The sequence below is a fragment of the Rhamphochromis longiceps genome, linkage group LG12, assembly GCF_057381845.1.
Source record: "Rhamphochromis longiceps isolate RC_006_pf linkage group LG12, R_longiceps_female_GT1.1, whole genome shotgun sequence".
NCBI classification, from domain to species: domain Eukaryota; kingdom Metazoa; phylum Chordata; class Actinopteri; order Cichliformes; family Cichlidae; genus Rhamphochromis; species Rhamphochromis longiceps.
In genome coordinates, this window is record NC_140568.1 from 12,766,192 (window position 1) to 12,788,657 (window position 22,466).

A 22,466-nucleotide genomic window follows, 5' to 3' on the forward strand; every position below is an offset into this window, starting at 1 on the left:
CCACCGCCTCTGCTTTTCCCAGTAAGATCCTGTGACCTGTCCGCGCGATGCACGGAGAACCCCGGTAGTTGTATTGCGGAGTCCGATAGCCAGGTTTCTGTGAGGCAGATCACGCAGCAGTCCCGCATCTCTCGCTGGAATGAGATCCGTGCCCGAAGCTCGCACAGTTTGTTCTCCAGAGACTGCACATTAGCCAGTAATAAACTGGGTAACGGTGGTCTGTTAGTGCGCCGTCTCAGTCGAACCAGAACGCTAGATCTTCTCCCTCTGCGTCGGCGTTTGCGGCCTCCAGGGCCAGAGAACAAAGGCGTCTCAGGTGAGATGAATGGGGGGTCTGCAAACGGAGCGTCCGTGTTGCAAAACTTGAACTCCGGAAAGTTATAAGAAAGACCGTCTTTTATGTCCAGTAAGGTTTGTCGGTCGTACACAAGGAGACATGTGCTACTCGCGAAAAAATGAAGGAAAAGTAAAATTAAACACAGAAAAAAGCTGTTGCTTGGGGGAGCTCGCGACAAGGCTGCCATACTTGGCGCCATCTTGAATCACTGACTCCTTCAGAGCCCATCCCTGCTGTTTCATCAAGCTAGCACTTAGCTGCGAACCCTGATGGAATTGGCACTGAAGTGCAGGTCAAGATTGTTCTGTCACTTTAAAAATATGTTAGATCAAAAATAGTGGGCATTTGGGAATTGAGTTTTGTGCTTGTTAAATCACTAATACTAATAATGAATAAAGATGATAATGTTTGTAAGCATTAGATGTAAAAGATTTGATTTTATCTGCTGTAAAGCACCAAATCTTTCTCATCACACAAAAAGAAAGAAGAAAACAAAAATATTCAGGAATTAGAAAAAAACATCAAATCACTAGAAGAAGCCTACGCGTGCGACCAAGATCAGGAAACATTGAACAAAATATGCAAAACAAAACTAGAATTAAATGAAATTATTAATAAAAAAACACAATTCCTTATACAAAGACTTCGCTTGCAGAATTTTGAACACAGTAACAAATCAGGTCGATTTCTAGCTAACCAGCTAAAAATAAATAAAGAAAAAACAACTATATGTGCTGCTAAAGATTTATCGGGGAACATAATATATGATCCTGGAAGAATAAACAACATTTTTAGGGATTTCTATGAAACTTTATACTCACCACAAATAAACCCATCTAAAAATGAAATTGATCTGTTTCTTGACAACGTAACTCTTCCAAAGTCAAGCAATGGAACTGGATTCGCCACTGACGCCAAGTGAACTCCAGGAAGCCCTGATAAGTATGCCCAATAATAAGGCTCCAGGTCCAGACGGCTCCCCTGCAGAATTCTACAAAGAATTCTGGATAATTTTGGCACCAGTATTCCACGGCATGTTGCAGGAAATCGAGGAAAATGGCAGACTACCACCAAATATGAATTCTGCCAACATTAGTCTCCTGCTAAAACCAGGCAAAGACCCTTTATTTCCCTCAAGCTATCGTCCAATTTCTCTTTTAAATGTAGACCTTAAAATAATCTGCAAAGCTCTCTCAAAGAGATTAGAGAAAATGACCCCCCTCTTAATTCATCCTGACCAAACTGGTTTCATAAAAGGTCGGCACTCCTCAACAAACACTCGTAGATTACTTAATTTAATAGACTACTCATACGATAAAAACATCGAAACCATAATATTATCTCTAGATGCAGAAAAAGCATTTGACAGAGTTAACTGGAAATTTTTATTCGCAACTTTACACAAATTTGGTTTTGGAAACTCTTTCATAAACTGGATAAGAATATTATACAATTCCCCAACAGCTCGTATCAGAACAAATGACCAGACATCCTCCAGCTTCTGTCTCCTGAGGGGCACCAGACAGGGATGCCCACTCTCCCCTTCACTTTTTGCAATTTTTATCGAACCTCTAGCAGCAGCATTTAGACAGGCTACAACAATTAAGGGCATAAAATGTAAGAACATAGAACATAAAATCAGTCTCTATGCGGATGATGTGTTGCTTTTTCTGCAAAACACACAAACCAACCTCTCTGAGGTAATTACTTTAATAAACTGGTTTTCAAGAGTTTCAGATTATTCAATTAACTGGCCAAAATCTACAGTTCTCCCCATTAACTGCTCCTTCCATAACTCTTCCTCTGCCCCACTGCAATCCGGAAATATTAAATATTTAGGTATTAATGTCTCTCCTAAGCTTTCAGACTTAACTAAATTAAACCACATCCCACTTCTAAAGAAAGTAGAAGGCGATCTGACTAGATGGAAATCTTTACCCATATCACTCATGGGAAGGGTCGCCACTATAAAAATGATGATCTTACCAAAAATAAATTACTTATTTTTGATGATCCCTAACAAACCATCACAAGATTGGTTCAGATCTCTGGATTCATATATTTCCAAATTCCTTTGGAAAGATAAACCCCCGCGTATCAGCTTAAAAACGCTACAAAGAACCAAGGATAGAGGAGGATTAGACCTGCCTAATTTTCACCAATACTTCTTAGCCAACAGGCTAAGTTCATCTCAGAATGGTTAAAACATACCTTCTTAGTTGAGCCCTGGCTAGATGTTGAACAGGCACTATGCAAGGATCTAGAGATTTCAGACCTACCATTTATTAGCTCAAACATCAAAAGACATGAATGCTTTAAAAGTATCAACATCAGCTTCTCTCTGACAGCATGGTGGGAGTTTCTAAAAATAACGGAGTCTTCATTAATCCCATGCAAACGTACACCTATCTGGAACAACCCTGACATATTACAAAACAATAATATGATTAATTTCCCAGAATGGAGTTGTAAAGGAATTAAACACTTAGAACATATATTAGAGGGAACAGAATTTATTCCATTTGACAGACTAGTTGCACAATATGGGATCAACAAGAAAAGATTTTTAGAATATCAACAAATTAAATCCATAGTAAAAAAGAAATTTAACCTCAGTCAAGTTGAATTACAAACACCACTAAGTGCGGCACATTTTCTTACTCTTAAATCCCCCAAATTATTATCTAAAATATACAGAACACTTTCTAAATTAGATGAATCAATATCCCTTCCTATTGCAAAGTGGGAAGCAGATTTATCAGTCAGCTTAGACCAAAACTTCTGGTCTCAGATTTGCTTAAAAACCTTTAAATTAATTAAAAATCCCAGTCTGCAATTAATATAATACAAAATACTACATAGAGTGCACTATACAGGTCATTGGATGTTCAAGATGGGCTTTACATCTTCCAACAACTGCTCACACTGTCAAGGCAATACACCAGACAATTACATCCACGCTCTTTGGTTCTGTCCACCAGTGCAAAAGTTTTGGCGCGAGATATGTGAAGACTTATCAAAGTGTCTGAAATGTAACATTCCAACCTCCCCCTTAGTGCGTTTACTGGGCAGCTTAGATAATGTCACTTCAGAAAAGAATATCGCCCATATGATTTTCACTGCCCTATGCATAGCCAAGAAAACAGTCCTCATGAACTGGAAAAATAAAAATAATCTTAATTCTAACCAATATAGAAATTATCTATTAGATTACATTAGTCTTGATACAGCCTCTGCCACCACATCAGATCAATTGCTCTGGACTCCTTTTATCAGCTCCATCACCTAGTGGGGGTGGGGGGTCATAATTTGGTCCCACCTTCACTGTTGTGATTGGTGTGGGGGTAGGGACAGGCTTAGGGCGTCGGGGGGTTCCCCGGAGGCATCTTCCTTGGGGGGCTCAACCCCGGGTAGCGGTCATGTCCGGTTGGGGGCTCTGTTGGCTCTCAGGTGACTGTTTCCTCGCGGCTGCGTGCAGCGGGGCTAGGGGAGGGTCTGTGCTGACGGACGTGGGTTACTGACCTGGTAGCCTGGCTGGCCCTGGGTGGGTCCGGGATGGGCGTGAGGTTCTGGGGGCGCTCCGTCTCTGGGCTGGGGCCCGGGCCGGGCCTCGGGGGCTTGGATCCTGGTTGGTGTGTTGCCGGGGTGGTGGGCGGGTGGGTGCATGGGGGCCCGGCCCTGGAGCAGGGTGCCGCCGGTGCGTCGGACCACCTGGGGGGCTCTTCAACTGGTGGGGAAGATTGTCACATCTTGCAGGAGCTTTCCTCTCTTCAGGAACTCTCTCTGCAGGAGGGGGAGATACAGGAGAGGTGGAGGAAGATCTCAGCCTGGGTGTTTATTGTCTTATGTAGTCTGGAAGATGAGTGGATGGTGGGGTGGGTGCAGTTTTCTCTGTGGTGGGGTTGGGTGGACTGTCCCGGGCTCTGTGGGGCCGGGAGGCGCTGCTGCACTGGGCCCCGGTCTGGATGGGCCTGGGCCCCCTTTCCCTGGCGGGTCGCGGAGTGTGGGAGTGCCTACTGGGGTCAGCGGGGGAGCTGGCCCCAGGGAGGGGTTACCTGCCCCTCCCTTCCTTCCCTCCCCATCTCCAGCTGCCTCTCTCTTCCCGCTCCACCACAACCACCCACACATGCAGGGCCTTGGAGTAGGGGTATGTCACCAGGGTGCAGAGGAGGCTACCCCCCCTCTGTCCCCTTCTGGCTGCCTCTGCCTCAATTTTATCCCACAACTTAGACATTCACATTATTCACACTCTCATTACACATACATATAGGATCTTGGGGGTGGGCACAATCACGGAGTCCAAAGTACCATCAGGGTGTACACCTCACCCCTGGCGTCGTTGCCCACCTCTCAATTTTAAATACACTTAGACATTGAGGGCTAGCAGGAGGGACTATGCGCTTACCTGCTGCTCCTTGGCAGGTAGCTCCATGCCCTCCTGGGTTTTAATTGCACCTTAGAACACACATGCATCAACACTACAATGAGCGGGTGGAGGGAGGTTTGGAGTCTTCTCCCACCCCCATTCTCTGCGGCCTGCTGGAGCGGGAGGGCTAGGTGGAGTTGGCCGTCCGACTGCGGTCTGGAGTGTGGGGCCTCCCTGCTGCTACGGAGTCGGGGTGGTCTGCCTCTCCCCACCGCAGGGAAAAGGGTAACACCACCTGGGTCTGGGTGCAGTTCCCCCCTCCAGGGGCAAGGGTACCTAGACCCGGTTTGTAGAGTACGCTTGGGGAGTGTGATCGTGTGTACAGCGTCTCTTTATGTCTGTCTCCACGTTGGTTGAGTGTGGAGTGAGTGCATATGAGAGCATGAGGGGGGGAATGGATGTTTGTGTCTGTGTGTGCCTGTATGTCTGTGTCTATATGTCAGGTTGGGTATCAGACGCCACCTCTCTGGGGACATCTCAGGCCCTCCAAGGTTTGGAGGCCTATCTCCACCTACCACCACTTCCCCTGCCGGTGGCGGACTCCCTCAGGTGTCGGTGCGTTGGTGGTTCCTTGTGTCTGGGGGTGGGCGTCCAGGTACACACCGGCTCACTCCTTGGCGGCCGCTTATCGGGGCCTGGAGCCTGGGGCTCGCTCGGGCCCCTTCGGGGGTGGGGTGCCCCCGGCCTCTCGGCCTGGGGCTCGGTCACTCAGGCACAGCTGGCGGCCGGCGGAGCTCACAGGCGCGTCACTGCAACTCCCCCTGGCTTCTGCTCCGCGGCTGCTGAGTGAACCCTCATCTGGGACTCTCCTCAGCTCTTACTGGAACAGTGGCGCGGCTGCCCCTCTGTTGGTCTTCCATGGTTTCTTGTGTTCTGGGGGCCTCTGGATGTCTGGAGTTTTGATCTCCTCCATACCTGCTTCACACCCTGGAGGACGGGGCTGTGGCCCCCCCCCCACACTCCCTAGCAGATCGTTACATGGAGAAACCTTTGGAATACAAGCGCGCTGATCCACACAGGTATGCACACAGGTGTTCACTGCTCGTAGACCCAAATTACACCTTTCTTGGCTGCTACTTCGAAGCACATCTGTCCTGCGTGCTGCACAACAACATTGAATATTTAGTATTTACTGCTGTTTACACTTAGCTAGATTAATGCGATGGTGTTGTGTTTAGTATGTTGCTTTGTTGTTGTTTTTTTTTGTCTTTTTTTGCTTGTTTTCTATTCTTCTCTCAACAGGTGATCCAGGAGATTTTTATTTTTTTTTCTCCCCCCCTTTCTCACTGTCCCTCTCCCCTTCTGTTTTTCCTTTCCTTCCTCTTTCTTTCTCCCTTTCCTATCTCTCACTCATGTCTGTCCCGTCTGTAACATCTGAAAATAAAATATAATAAATAATAAAAACAAAGATCGACCAAATGGACCAATACGGCAATGCCACGATGATCCATTTGGCAAAGTAAATCCATTGGGTATCCTTGTTGGTCTTCAGACAACAATTCTGATGGCTAAAGAACCAAATGGGACAGGCGGGAAAAAAAAAAAGCACCAAATCTGCCCCTTACTCTGTAAAGCACTTGTTGACTCATATGAAAAGTGTTACATGAGTAAATATTGCTTGATTAAGGAAATCGATGCAATTAATGTAACTGTTGCATCTACTTGATTAGGCAATAAACACTTTATTTAATAAAAAGGTTCCCAGAATTATGAAAGAAAAAAAATTCTTTCATTGATTTCATGATTAGGCCTACTGTGATAAAACATAATATTAATAAATTATTGCATGTTTCATTTCATGTAGGGACCGCAGTCCTCCATGAATGCACCTGAACTACTGTACATTAAGATGGTAAGTCTTTCTCTGTGTGCATGTAGTGTGCACATATTGTGAAATATTCATCATGGCATGTTGCTGCAATCGCAACAGGACTATACCAGCCTACCCACAGGCAGTAGCGGTTGCCCGGGGCGGCATCGTGGTGGGGGGCGGCATCACGGGCATCGGCAAAATAAAAAATAAAAATAAAAAATTGCTCGTACTCATGCTGCCTCGACATCAGCCAGCGCATATTGGGAATGGCATTGTCACCGATCGGTTTTCTATCGCCCATTTGCTGGGAGTAAGGGCGCCCTCCGTTTGCGAGGTGCGCCTGCTGCTTGCGGCACAGGGAGGAGAGGGCGGGGCTGCGGGGGGATTCTCTGGCTGGCTGGAGCAGCATCTAATAACCAGCTCGCAAAATAAAACAAAATAAAGACAAACTAACAAACACGAAAACACCAGACATTATGATACAGACTTGTAATTTGCGCCGATGTTTTTTCGAAATTCTATACGTGAAAAGTGAGCGCGAGAGCCCTCGGTGCGCCTGCTTGCTGCTGAAGTCAAAGTAAAACTTTATTGTCATCTCCGCTACAGTCCAGAATATAGAGAGACGAGACGGCGAGGCTCCAGTTACAGCAGTGCAAGTAAACAAACAATATATATAAGAAGAGTAAGAAAATAAATATACACTTTAGGACTCGGGGTAAAGGGATCAATAACAATTGAAAATTTATAATTTACAGTTTGATTATTTAAAGTCTCACACACAACCCGTCGAAAGGGGAGGAGAGCCCTGCTGCTTCCAAATAGAGCGCATTTCATTCATAATGATGTAAATCCAAGCCCATTATGTATTCATGATTTGAATCCTGGGTTGTGTGAAATCTCAGAAATGCACCCTAGACAAAGTGAATCTGTGAACTAAGGTAAGTTTATTAGGTTATGTTGTGGCGATCCTCGAATTGGGGGATTTGTATTCATACTGGAGTGCAAAATTAAAACCAATGTAAGATGGACAATTAAAGTTCAAAGCCATCAGGTCCTCAGTTTAGAAAAAATAGAAAAGAAGAGGAGGAGAAACGAGCAAAAGATGCAGGTAAGCAGATGTGTCATTGGACAATGGCAGGTCATCCTGAAACAATCAGAATCAGAATACTTTATTAATCCCTAAGGAAATAATGTGGGTTACAGTTGCTCCAAAAAGAAATGGTAAAAATAGTAACAGTAACAGACTGAACCCCAAACAATACATTATGTTACAGATTTTAATGTTAATTAGTCATTGTCAATTGTTGATTCTTCCTGTTCTCATTGTATGACAAATTATGATGGCTGTTTGGTAGCTGTTTGCATTCTATGCATACTCTCTCTCTTCATATGTGTGTGTGTGTGTGGGGGGGGGGGGAGTGTTCGCCCGGGGCACCAAACAGGCTAGGACCGCCTTATTTTTATCATACATTTATTGCTACAGGGATAGATACTCATATTAAAGTGACCAAAGTTTTAAATAATCGGGTCAGCATATGTAAAAGTAATCCATGTGAGCTTAAAGCTCAGGCTTCAAACTGTTCTGAACACTCAGTGCTAAGCTTACATCTTTATGATGTCACACGAAGGGTATCTCCCAGAAAAGCCATACACCTTGGAGAGACCATTTTAAAAGCATTTTGAGATCCTTTTTCTTTTTAAATACAGACACAGGACTGCAGCATTAGGTGAACCTGGAGTTATATTAATAACAGCAGACTGTATATAGCCAACATTTATACAAGCGTATGACTAACATATGTGATGTCCAGTTCATTAGCCGTCCAACCCTGGCATGTGCCATTCAAAGGACTGAAGGCTCATTATAAAGGTCTGCTTATAGTGATTAAGGTGTTCGGTTAAACTGAATGCAGTAACACTAATTAGACTGCATATTAGGCAAATGCACATCTGCTGTGGGCTGAAGGAGCATACTCACCTCTGAGGTTATCAGATGAAGCCTGCTCACATCTCCATGGATATAAGCAAATGTATTTGGTGACGGACACATTCTTTAAGGTTTAGAGGGATCTTGTGATCTCCTCTTTCACGAACACTAAACTGTGTATATGTATATCCTATTGTTGACCTTTGAGTTTGAAAAGGACGCAACATGGAGGCTGCGTAACAAGAATAATGGAATAAAGGACAATGGAGGAAGAAATGAGAGTGTAAATGCACAATTGTGTACTGATTGTTTCCTGAACTCATCCACAGGCACATTACACGTGCACGTGGCTAAGCTTAAAACTATGAAGCCTGCATGAGCCATGCTGTGATTCACCTGCACCCTCACTGCGACTACAGTATCTGTTTGCTTGAAAGTTGCTCCCAAATGGATCTATTTTAGTACCCATCTGAATAAAAGAAAGAGCAAACGAATACATCAATTGTAATGTGACGGTCTTTAATGGCAGTAAAACCGCAGGATGAATTATGATCTGCCAGACAATCTTAGCAGACAGATTATGAATGAAAAAGCAAAGTGCTGTGGTTCTAAAAATCCACTAAAGCTTGATTTTAGTGATGTTGCTGCTGAATGTTGGGAATTCTGATTTTTTTTTTAAAAAGATTCTTTTTTGCTGAGTTTCGGCTTGACGGGCATTTTCAGAAACATGACTTTTTAACCTTTTTGGTAGCAAAATGAAATATTTAAACATGCAAATAAAGTTAATACAAATAAAAAAGAAAAATAAATTAAAAACATTTTCCCACCAGTGCTGGATTTCAACTTTTTGTCTTTTCTCCTTTATTTTCTGACCTCTATTGTTTGGTAAGAGTCCCTGGGGATGGGTGCAGTGAGAATATTTAATGTTGGTACTTTTCCTACAGCATCAGAATAACCTAATGGTAATCATTAGCCCTCTGCTAGCACTACAAATACAAACACAGTATGAATAAAAATACAGAATGAATAAGATTTGGTTTTCAGCATGTCCAGCAGAACAGAACAGTTCACTTATATAAACGCTGTGTTTAAATATTGGTAAATTCAGTACAACAACCGGCATTTCATTTTTGGTTTCATAACACAGGAGTTACAGTTTAATCTCCCACGTGTTCAGCAATTTTCCAAATAAAGGCAATGGAAATGTTTTTGTGACGGAGGCACTTTGTGACACGTGCTGCCTAAACAAGTTTTTCCAACATTTCTTTTTTCAATCAGTGTATAAACTTATACACACGAGCTGGAAGGCAGCCTGGGATATTCAATATTAAAGACAAAGATGGAGTGTATACAAAACAAGCCCATCAGCTTGTAACAGTCACATTTCACAGGAGGTGCAATTCTTGTAACGCGCTGTCTGAACTTCATTTAAAGACTCCCCCCTTCTCAATATCAGCTACAAAGATTACAAACACAAATCTTAAAACACATTCTTACACACCTTTACACTGGGGGTGGAAAAAAAACATTAAAAAAATATATATATAACTATTCATGACATCACAGCAGCCTTTGGGATTTACTGCTGTCCTTCATTTTTGACCCTGCAGGCCACTGCGGTGATCAGTGCTGCTCCCTTTCCACTTCCATCCTCCGACTTCAGGAACGTCACCTCACACTGTGGCGCCAAATCCCGCAGTGTTTCTTGCATAATGGCAGAGAAACTTAATAAGCAAAGGAAAGAGAGAGAGAGGAGAAATAAGTGTCAAAAAGCTGCAAGAAACTCTCTTCCTCTACTATGCAAATAAGAGTATTTTTGCAGCTGATGACTACGTTGTCTTAAATGTAATACACCCAGATGGTCTTTTCTTTCAAGTCCTCAAAGGACTAAAAAGATACATTTCTGCAGCTCTTTGTACAAATCATGAATAGTTTATCCAAAAATCTACAATTCAGAAAAAAATATAATAAATTTGTGAATATAAAAGTGTGCAGTGTAGCTCTGTATCCCAACCACTCAGGGCTTAATAGTGCAGGCTTGTCTGATTCTTACGAACTGAATAAAATGCTGTTTTAGGAGATAACTGCTTCTTACTGAGGATGCGTTTTATAAAGCGTGCCATCCACTCCCACGGTGATGGAGAGTTGATTCAAGTTGCGATTCTGCCGTATCTTGTCGACAACAGCGGCTAAACCAGCGCCAGAGAGCTGAGCGGCACGGCGGGCGACCACGCTGCACACCTCCTTCACCAGCACGCTGTCATCGCACGTGGAGCCGGTGAGGCCCAGGTGCTGCAGGATGGAGCGAACCTGACGCATGGCGAGGCGGTCGCTGCGGGTCGGAGAGAAGAAAGTGTTATGCACGCGCAAAGAGAGTCCACTTATTAGACACACAATCATACAGAGCATTTATAATCAGAAAGAAACGCGGAACTTTAAAGCAGACAAAGTCTTACACGTGCAAATTTAAACCCTATAAAGACTCAGAGAGATTCATGGTTGGATTTTAGAAAGATTGCAGACTCCACATGTTGGTGGATGCAGCAAACATGGACCTGCAGCATTGTGACCTACAGAGAAGCACTATTTTTTTGTTTCATCCATTTTTCTATTTCCACATCCTTTCCTCTAAATGAGATTTGCCACATGATGTTTTCTATCTCGCTTCATAAAAAGCCTTATGGATGATGAGCCGCTGCGAGCTCTCACTCCTCTGCAGAGGACATCTGCAGCTATGGGAAAGTGACAGATGGAGCCCTTTCTGACCAAAGACCTTCTTCCTTCTCAGTCCGTTGCAACGTGCAGCTAAAAGGATCTTAATCACTTCACAATTATTTCAGTTTGTGAACTTTAGTTGATAAGTATCAACATATTTTAATGTTCTCATTCTAAATGACTTTGTGTAGAATCATTAGAATAAATGTCATTTTACCCATTTAAAATATTGTAATTCCACATCAAATGTGCTGAAAGTAAAGAGCACAATTTATGAACACAAAGTAACAGCCTTTCTCTGAAACATCTCTGATCTCACCCATTTCTTTGTACTTTTGCATTGATCTGCTTCTATCAATCTCTTTAAAATCACCCAGTGCGATTGATGTTTCTTTAGATTAATCTGTAATAACACATCTTGGCTCTTTCATGTGCACTGTAGCAGGGGAGGTAAATCCAGGATGATTCAATCAGAATGCTAAACTAAGCTTTCGATAAGACAGAGCCCTCAGGCCCTTAACTGATGCTACTAGCATACAGAACATTTAGAAATCCTGCCATCATCACACAGGTTGCAAAGCCTACTTCAAATACGGTCAAAGGTCTGCTTGTCATTGGTCTGTCACGTCCTCCTTATCACATGCAAACGACACCTTGGTATTATTTGTTCACACTGGATGAGCTGAACTTCTTAGCATGCAGTGTTAATGATGCATACAGTAGATGGACTGGTTCTTAGTAGAGCAGGGCGATATGACCAAAAGTATTTATCACGATATACATTTGAAAATTTGCGATAACGATATAACTGACGATATAATTGACAATAGACAAAACACTTTACAACTCCACAACTTTATTAGTGCAAAAAACCCCATCAATGTATTTTCACTTAAACAAGCATCTGTTTTTTATGTGCATTAAAGTTATATAAAAATTTAACAGTGCAAATTTCTTGCTGACAGTTTAACCAAAAGGCATTTCCAGTGGAAACTGGCCGACATATCCTCAGCATAACCATGTATAATATCCACAAAACTTAAAAAGAGGTTATACACACACAATACGGTAACATTATGTTGAAGCACAGTACGTATCACTCCGTGAGGCTCCTGCCTACGATAGTCGTAATGATCCGACAATCCATCAAGCGGTGCGGCTTCGTAGCTTAGCAAAGTCACACTAAAACATTTGACAGATTTTCGAGCGCCGTGTACATAAAATCGTTTCGAGGTCAGTAAACACAACCAGAATTCATACATAAGGCACACGGGATTATAAGGGGCACTGTCGATTTTCAGAACAATCGAAGGATTGATTTTAAGTGTGCCGTATTTTCCACAAACACGGTAATAACGACGGCCTGCTAGCATGCGCTACCAAAAATAGTGTTTTGTTGTGTATCTGACGGACGAAAGCTAAACCAGTTCCACACCACTGAAGTTGCAGCATTTTTACAAACCAATTCTGGTTCATCGTTTCATTCAACGGTCCGCTTTTGCCTTCTCATTCTCTGCTATGCTTTTTCCGCCATGTGCGTATGAAAACAAAGGCACTGCGCATGCGCATTTTACCCATATTCTATCGCGAGATTTCATTTTCTTATCGTTGCCCAACATTACCGTGAACGGTATGATATGGCCCAGCCCTAGTTCTTAGGCAGCACTTTTCTGCTCTACTACTCAAGTAGAGTTCTTTGAGTGATACTTGAGCACTCAGCTTTATCCAACATGTTTCATTCACTTTTTCTTTCTTCTAAGTAGAACATCCAAACTCTGATGAATGCACTGGGAGCAACTCCGGGCTCTGGAGCGACTAGGGATCGAACCCCCAAGCCTCTCCGTCCTAAGCCTGATCCTTCCTGATCCTGAGCCACAGCTGCCGCATTCAGGAATATTAAACCCAAGCTAGGATTTTCTGTGAAAACACAAAGCTCCCTAACAAAAAACAAACTGCAGTTTTCCAACTGACAAACGTTCGACCCACTGCCTCCCCTCAAACCTCCAAATATCGGCTTAACTGTTTTTGCTCTGTTTCTTTTCTGTCTTACCTTCTGCACTCGGCTTGACCAGGACACTGGCAGTGCATCTCTATGATACCAGCAGGATCTTACACAATGGCAGCATTTAACACCCTGGGATAACAAGTGGCTTTACTATAGTCTGAGCAGCACATGTATTGGAGAAGCATCGCAGCAGAACAGACTGTGGTGTAAAGTCGAGCTTCCTTTTTGGGCTGCTAACTATCATTGAAAAGGAAAAATGGTTAACTCTGTTAACTTTGTATTATATTTCACTAACATACTTAAATAAATATAAAAATATAAAAGGATAACTGGAAAGTATAAAGGATGGCAACATATTCAGACACTGTGATTTTATGTTATCACATCTAAATAGTCTGTGTTGGTTTCAAAGAACAAAAATGAGTCAGTGATACAAAAAGTATTGACATGCTGCTCATCATTTTATACATAATCATTACACACCTCAGGCTTTAGTATAACAAATGCCAAACATGTGACCAAGATGGTGTGAGCTCAACAGACATGTTGAGACTAGAGCAGTTTGTAATACTCACCTTTCAATCTGCGACAGGAACTTTGTCTCAAAGATGCCTCGCGTCTTCAGTCGTTCTGACACTTTGCCCCTGAACAGCAGGCCCTTAGCGGTAAAATCCAGTAACACGTTCCGCACGATCTCCCCCAGGTACATCCCACTGATCATCTTTTCATACCTTCGAGAGAACACACAAACTTCAAACTTTCCAGATCCATGCACACAGACAACACAGTAGCCACAGTATTTACATTATCACCATTTACAATTTCAGTCCCAAATGTTACTAAAAAGCAATTTAGTGAGCAAGCACCAATTTACTTTGAGAAAGAGGAGACAGAAACATTAATTAAGAGAAGTCAGATAAGTTATTTGTTCCATTAACAAAAACAAATGTCATTACTAAAGCAGATTTTAATGGAATAGTTACCAGAATGTGTAACAGGGACTGAAATGAATTCTGTCTAATGTTATATGCTCGGCATGTACAGGACACACACTGCATGAACTCCCTGACGTGACACTGAGACTTCTTTTTACAGATATTCCAAAAGGCTTCTTTAAAAGAAGAAAAAATAACTTAATAAAGCACTTCTTCTTTTGAAATAATCAATGTATAGTATGCCTGTATAGGTATAGCTCTGCTGTCTTACTCACAGCTACATCTTAATGTTCTCTCATGAATAAGTCAAGAGGAAACCAATGATGTTGCCCGACTTGTCTTTAAAACAACAATGTGTCTTTCATTTCATTTCATCTCCCGGTCAAAGGTGTGACCTCCCTCTTCGGTGGCTTGGTATTTTGTATTTTCTCAGAACAAAGACCACAAAGTGCTTTAAGCCAACAAATTAAATGTTTTGTCTGGATGTGTTCAGATAAACAGAATAAACAAGAGAAAAATGTGATGTGGTGGCAGGCCTGAGCTCCTGTGGACTTGAATACAGAATATATAGATTTCAGGAAAAAAGGCTGAACTTGGATGGTTCTGGGACAGCTTTGAACCCTTTATCTCATTCTCACAGGCAGATGCTCTCAAAGTCAATCAGACTGGATCGACAACTCTCCACAGAGGTCTGGGCTTTTCCTGGAACACTCAAATACAGTCAAGACTCATTTTCAAACATATTCAGACTCACTTGCTCTGGGCTTTTTGAATCTGCCTGTATATATTCTAATTCCACTACAAGCTAAACTAAAGTGCAGCATTTGCTTTATTGTTGAAATAAAGAAACAACCAATCAACACCATGACTGCTCAGATCTCCAAAGAACTGCAGTAAAGTGATCATAATCACACAAACTCATTTTCACAGATAGTACTGAAACTGAAAAGCAAAGGGAAAACTTTGCTTTTCAGTTTTTTCCATCTTAAGATACATGCAAGTGTGTATGTGTGACTAGTTACTCTGGTAAAATGTCCACCTATCATCTTATATCTATATTAATTAAATAATATATAATGTTATATTGCTTAAATAGTTGCATGCTGATGAGTTTGCATGTGTAGCACATGCACAACATAGAAAACAAAAATACTTTTGCAGTTTTGTGTTGTTTTGTATGCTCTGGGTATTCAGTTCATTGGTATTGTTTTTTGTTATTGTTAGTTTGTTCTTGATGGAGTCTGCTGTTTTTGTTTTGGTAATTAGAAACTGTTAAAAACATGTTGCTAACAAACTGTATTTAACCACCAAGTTAAACTATCCAAAGATTGCACATTTACAGAGATGCTCATCAAATGACCCCAGATTACTTTAGCTCTTCTTCTGTTTGATGTGTTTTTAACATTTGATCTGATGAAGCTGATGAATTTATTTTTCCTTAATCTAATTCTATTTATAAGAACAAAATGAAACCTGAACCCCAAGTGGAAATCACTCTGCATCGTTTTAGTTTAAGAGTGTCTCTGTAACAGATGTTCCTGCAGACACAATTCTGCTGTTTTGTAGTCCATCCAGTAGTTTGATAAACAATCATACAAGAACTGTGCTTTTAAAAAAAGATAAAACATGTATCTTATCCAGACAGCTGTATAAACAGCTCTTTAGGTGAATAAAATAGCTGGCAGCTATGCTGAGTCTCTATCATTCAGCCAAAGGTACTGAGTGATCGACTGTGTGCAAAGAGCCAAGAGACAAATGTGATCAGACTTAATTCTCAGCATTTAGACTTATAATCCACGGCCCCCTCACATCTGCAGGGAGAGCAGGACAGGCTACATTCTTCAGTAGTCTTTCTACAGCATCGAACTGCATTTTTCAGTTCTTTTAATGTTCTTAGATATATTTGATCACATAGAAATATTTTACATTTTATCATTGGAATAGGTGACACTCATAGGGATCATTCTGTGGGGGAAAACAAGAGTTATAAGATTGGTGAAATGCCCCTTTTGGATTGGTAAGATGCTGCCAGCACCACCACTTTAATGTGAACACACAGGGTAGCCCCCTGGGTTAACTTAGCGAGTTGATAACCTGCTTTATGCAATCACTTATCCTGATCACTGATGCTAGGATAAGTGAATCCAGATAACAGGAAGGTAATTTGGGTGCACTGAAGGTCATAGTACAGGGCGCTGAGGTCTAAGCCTACAAATATAATAACAGTCACCAACATAGTTGTTTAAAGAATATACATTTGTTATTCAGATTAACTCTTGCTTTTGACTTGTTGGATTTTAAATGATGTGTACTTTCAAAAGGGCCTGATGTGAAGTTTAAGAATTTGGTGAATAATGGCCTGTTTGTTATGAAGTGCAGAATGCTGCAGCGGCAATGTTTTTTTGTAGGCCAACTTGAAAGTTAGCATCACTCTGGCTCACTAGACAAAAAGCCACTGCCAGTTTGTTGGTAAACATTTGGACTATACAGAAATTAAGCTTTGTGAGAATTAAAGATTCATAAATTGTTCAGCAAGATAATCATCACAAACCAACATCAACCATAACACCTAACCATAAACCTTATCTTAGGCATTAAAGAAAAAAAAAAATACTGACGTCGATGCAGAGAAACTCATGTCTGGGTATCAGGACAGAGTGTTGCAGTGTCACATTACAGAGGGAAAGAAACGTGAAATTTTAAGAAATAAAATAGTGCAAATTGAGTTTAAAGCACAACAGGGTTAAATTTATTCTCAACATGTTTGTCTGTAGTCTAAAAATGCTGAGTAAGACAAACTTGTTCCTCCTTTTGTAACAAATGTTTCCGATTATTCCTTCATAGTTTTTGTTTACAGAATTTGGATTGAGTATTTGACAATGGTAAGATTATCTGACTTGTGACCATAAATATCTTAAAGGTCTAGTTTATACGGAGCACTTCTGGAGCCTGATATTTCTAAAAGACTAATGTCAGTAATTTATAAAAAAATAAATAAATAAATCTGTGATTCCAGTTTTCGACACTGAAACTTTGTCATTGTGGGAAATGTCAGAACTGACTGCTGGAATTGCTTTACTGCCACAGAGAGCTCTTGATGTGTGACACTATGAGTTATCTATTCAAACAACTGTCACAGTGGTGACTTGCAGTGTAGTGCACTCTCCATGTGTCTTTTAATTGGCAGCATTATTATTTCATGATAGACTCCCTGACTCTTCTGTGTTTCTTGAGCCAGTGTGTCTTTCTCTCAGTCAGTCCTTGTCTTGTTTTTCCCTTATGTGTTCATAATGGTAACTACATGTGATGCTGTTTGTTGTGAATCTTGGCTCTGAGAATCCACGCTGTGGATTTTTCATTTATTACCGATCCAGTACCTCTGTTTCCCAGGGTAGTTAGAGCAGGCATCGACGAGGCGATCGAACTCTGTGCAAAACTCCTCTAGTTCCCCATTTTCACCAAATGCTCCCCACTCGACATTGACACACATGCGGCCATTGTCGCCCTCCACCAGTTCGATGTTATGCATTTCCTCCATGTAGCAGGCATTGGTCCCTGTGCCTGAAATTAATCAGACAAAATACGAGGACTTTCATAGAACAGCTTGACTACAAAGATGATGAATAAATAGAAATATACCAGACAATGTTTGCAAACAATAAATAAACTTTGCAAGACTTCAAAGAAGGAGGGAGGTGGCCAAACTTACCGACGATGAGTCCCACCTCACATTTGGGGTCCTCGTATCCGCAAGTCATCATGGTTCCCACTGTGTCATTAACTACTGCCACAAAGTTCAAATCAAATTCCTGGAAGCAAAGTAAACAAACGTATTCATATCTATGAACTGGAACTGAGCATCCATTCATCCATTCGCTTCCGCTTATCCTTTTCAGGGTCGCGGGGGGCACTGGAGCCTATCCCAGCTGTCATAGGGCGAGAGGCAGGGTACACCCTGGACAGGTCGCCAGTCTGTCGCAGGGCCAACACACAGGGACAGACAACCATTCACACTCACATTCACACCTAGTGGCAATTTGGATTATCCAATTAACCTATCCCCACAAGCTGCATGTCTTTGGACGGTGGGAGGAAGCCGGAGTACCCGGAGGGAACCCACGCAAACACGGGGAGAACATGCAAACACAGAAAGACCTGATGGTGGAATTGAACTCAGGACCTTCTTGCTGTGCGGCAACAGTGCTAACCACCGTGCCACCGTGCCGCCTGAGCATAAGCATAAATATTAATATTATCCATAGCACTAGAAAGACATTATTCGCTTATCTACACTCTTCACTCAACTGCAGTTCTAATGGTTGCGGGTCTGAGAATCCTCATATTGCTTTAGTGCATCATCTAACGCTGTGAGCACCGGAAAACAGAAGATATAAATCATAGTTTGGTAAATTGTCAGATTATATAATAAGATTCTGTACTTTTATAACAAGCACTACTTACATTACTTTATCTTACATTTCAGCCACACACACACACACACACACACACACACACACACACACACACACACACACACACACACACACACACACACGTAAATATATATAAATATCTACATATAGACACATGTATATATCTCTCTGTGTGTGTACATATACACTCAGCCATTTCAGAAAATAACTCAAACACAAATTCAAAGAATCACACAAGACCATTTTAATCTATTTGTTAAATCTCATGCAATTAAACTGATGTACTTGTTATTCAATCAGAAATGAAAGTCGTAACTAAAAGCATTGGAGAGAAAATTCAGACATTCACTGACAAGTGTAGGTGGATCTCTTAGAGTGCTGCTCTCCTGGGTCTTACATGTGACTGTATAACATCATGGTACAGTCTAGCCACTTTGGCTCTTTTTATTACATGAATCAAGGGTTAATATTCAAGGCCACAATTCTGTAATATTGTTGGGTCTTTGCTTTACATATAAAACACCTTGAGGCAACTTATGCTGTGCTTTGGCAGATGAAAAAAAGTGAAGTGACTTTAAAATTGTATTTAAGACTGTGATTGATGTACTGACCCCTCTGCTGCGGACAGCTTCTTTAAGCAACGCGACAACATCTTTCCCCTCACAGCCGCTGGCTTTAAACCCCTTCGTCCACTTCAGGAGTATGCCCTAGACAAATTACAGAGTCACGATCAGAATCCTTTGTATTTAGCCACGTTTGTGGACACAAACATTTGACTTTGGTTCACGTTACTCTTTGCATGCAAAGAAAATAAACATTTTTTTGTAGTCAGGGTGTCATTAGAGCTGAAAATTTAAGCACACACAGAAAGAAAAAAAACAACAACTCAGGTCTCAATTAGAAAAACAAAACACAAACAAAAACAAGAAGCAGTCAAGGAAGACAAACCTCCATTGTCTCCATTTGGAAATGTTAGCTCTTTATACAGTAAAGTTACAGCGGGATACAAATAATATCAGGCTGATCCTGCCACACTTTGTGTCCCCTGTCTAAATCACGGACAAACAGTATCCCACAGTTGTTTATGTTTTTGAACCTATTTTGCACAGAGAGGCATTTTTGAAAAATGTATTGATAACAATGTTGAATATTATTACACAGGAAAAAAACAACTAAAATAATCACACCGTGACGCCTCTGCCTTTCTAAATAGAGGGACAGTAACTGCGTGTGTGTAAGCGTGTAAAACCTGAAGATAGAGACAAAATACTGTTAATCTGCCATTCTGCAATTCATCTCCTGTAAACAATAACGTGGCGCACAGCGTGACGTGAAAAAAGGCACATACCTTTGACGTTGCCTGACCAACTCTGTATTCCTCGTCCACACGTAAACGCAAAAAAGGAGTTTTAAAAAAAATCACAGTTTTCAGTGATTCGAAACGCCGTTTACGTGTGGACGAAACAGCTGCGTTTTCAAAAATACCCGTGTAGGTGTGGACGTAGCGTTAAAGAGTTAGTAGTTTATTTTCTTACAACCTGTAATTTATTGCAGATTACTTGCATTTGCTTAATTGTTCACTAAATGTTTGAGGTGTGAAATAAACCGCAATGGAGCAAAATATGGGTGTGTGTGGTTGGAGGATGTGTTTGCGCGTGTGCGTGCACGTGCGAGAAGGAGGCATGGGGCGCGAACATTTTTCTTGTAAAAAAAAAGGGGGGCCTGGCAAAAAAAGTTTGGGAACCACTGGCTTAACACATGTGGCAGGTTGTTGTCATCAATTGTCGCTCCTTGTTTTCAAGTTCAACAACCGAGCCCACTTATACAATCACATTCACAGATCACCAAAATATCTTTCTTTATGCAACTCTGTCTGCATGACACCCTATTCCAGGTATTTTGTTTGGGGCGATGATTCAGAGTTCAAATTTATTCTGCAGGGCTTCTTATTTTCATCATCATCCAAACAACACTCCCTATAGTTCACTGATTGTTCAAACTTCAAGCTGCTGGGAACATTTGATTGTTATTATTTGTTGGGTTTTTTTTTTTTTTTCTGACAATGCAAAAGGCTATGATTGCTATATCCAAGGTACAGCGGCTTGCAAAAGTATTCGGCCCCCTTGAACTTTCCCACATTTTGTCACATTACAGCCACAAACATGAATCAATTTTATTGGAATTCCACGTGAAAGACCAACACAAAGTGGTGCACACGTGAGAAGTGGAACGAAAATCATACATGATTCCAAACATTTTTAGAAATAAATAACTGAAAAGTGGGGTGTGTGTAAGTATTCTGCCTCCTGAGTCTTTGTAGAACCACCTTTTGCTGCAGTTCCAGCTGCCAGTCTTTTAGGGTTTGTCTCTACCAGCTTTGCACATCTACAGACTGAAATCCTTGCCCATTCTTCTTTGCAAAACAGCTCCAGCTCAGTCAGATTAGATGGACAGCGTTTGTGAACAGCAGTTTTCAGATCTTGCCACAGATTCTCAATTGGATTTAGATCTGGACTTTGATTGGGCCATTCTAACACATGGATATGTTTTGTTTTAAACCGTTCCATTGTTGCCCTGGCTTTATGTTTAGGGTCGTTGTCCTGCTGGAAGGTGAACCACCGCCCCAGTCTCAAGTCTTTTGCAGACTCCAAGAGGTTTTCTTCCAAGATTGCCCTGTATTTGGCTCCATCCATCTTCCCATCAACTCTGACCAGCTTCCCTGTCCCCGCTGAAGAGAAGCACCCCCAGAGCATGATGCTGCCACCACCATATTTGACAGTGGGGATGGTGTGTTCAGAGTGATGTGCAGTCTTAGTTTTCCCGCCACACATAGCATTTTGCCAAAAAGTTCCATTTTGGTCTCATCTGACCAGAGCACCTTCTTCCACATGTTTGCTGTGTCCCCCACATGGCTTGTGGCAAACTGCAAACAGGACTTGTGGTTTTTTGTTAACAATGGCTTTCTTCTTGCCACTCTTCCATAAAGGCCAACTTTGTGCAGTGCACGACTAATAGTTGTCCTATGGACAGATTCCCCCACCTGAGCTGTAGATCTGTGCAGCTCATCCAGAGTCACCATGGGCCTCTTGGCTGCATTTCTGATCAGCGCTCTCCTTGTTCGGCCTGTGAGTTTAGGTGGACGGCCTTGTCTTGGTAGGTTTACAGTTGTGCCATACTCCTTCCATTTCTGAATGATCGCTTGAACAGTGCTCCGTGGGATGTTCAAGGCTTGCGAAATCTTTTTGTAGCCTAAGCCTGCTTTAAATTTCTCAATAACTTTATCCCTGACCTGTCTGGTGTGTTCTTTGGACTTCATGGTGTTGTTGCTCCCAATATTCTCTTAGACAACCTCTGAGGCCGTCACAGAGCAGCTGTATTTGTACTGACATTAGATTACACATAGGTGCACTCTATTTAGTCATTAGCGCTCATCAGGCAACGTCTATGGGCAACTGGCTGCACTCAGACCAAAGGGGGCTCAATAATTACGCACACCCCACTTTGCAGTTATTTATTTGTAAAAAAAATGTTTGGAATCATGTATGATTTTTGTTCCACTTCTCACGTGTACACCACTTTGTGTCGGTCTTTCACGTGGAATTCCAATAAAATCGATTCATGTTTGTGGCTGTAATGTGACAAAATGTGGGAAAGTTCAAGGGGGCCGAATACTTTTGCAAGCCACTGTAGCTTGTGTACTCCCCACCAGAGTGTCCCAGCAAGTTTAGAAAACAGAGTATAGTTTAGACCAGTTTCTCTACCTGACACACTCCTGTGCTCACATACAGCGTGAAGAAGAAAGTTTTAAGTATAAGAAGATATAAATGAAATAACCTGATCCGTAGCAGGTCTGGCAATTAGATAAATACAACCTC

General features: G+C 41.8%; 1 protein-coding gene across 1 annotated transcript in view; it reads right to left on the reverse strand.

Moving 5' to 3' along the window:
* Positions 1–9,005: 9,005 nt before the first annotated feature.
* The window catches only part of hk2 (hexokinase 2), a 43,307-nt gene continuing 29,846 nt past the window's right edge, over positions 9,006–22,466 (reverse strand). Inside the window, exons 13-18 of the mRNA XM_085424791.1 lie at positions 19,203–19,298; positions 17,868–17,967; positions 17,536–17,719; positions 13,799–13,954; positions 10,599–10,835; positions 9,006–10,227 (exon numbers count right to left, since the gene is read on the reverse strand). Coding sequence (XP_085280917.1) covers positions 10,083–10,227; positions 10,599–10,835; positions 13,799–13,954; positions 17,536–17,719; positions 17,868–17,967; positions 19,203–19,298 — 918 coding nt within the window. The 3' untranslated portion in view covers positions 9,006–10,082. The remainder of the gene's footprint in view (positions 10,228–10,598; positions 10,836–13,798; positions 13,955–17,535; positions 17,720–17,867; positions 17,968–19,202; positions 19,299–22,466) is intronic.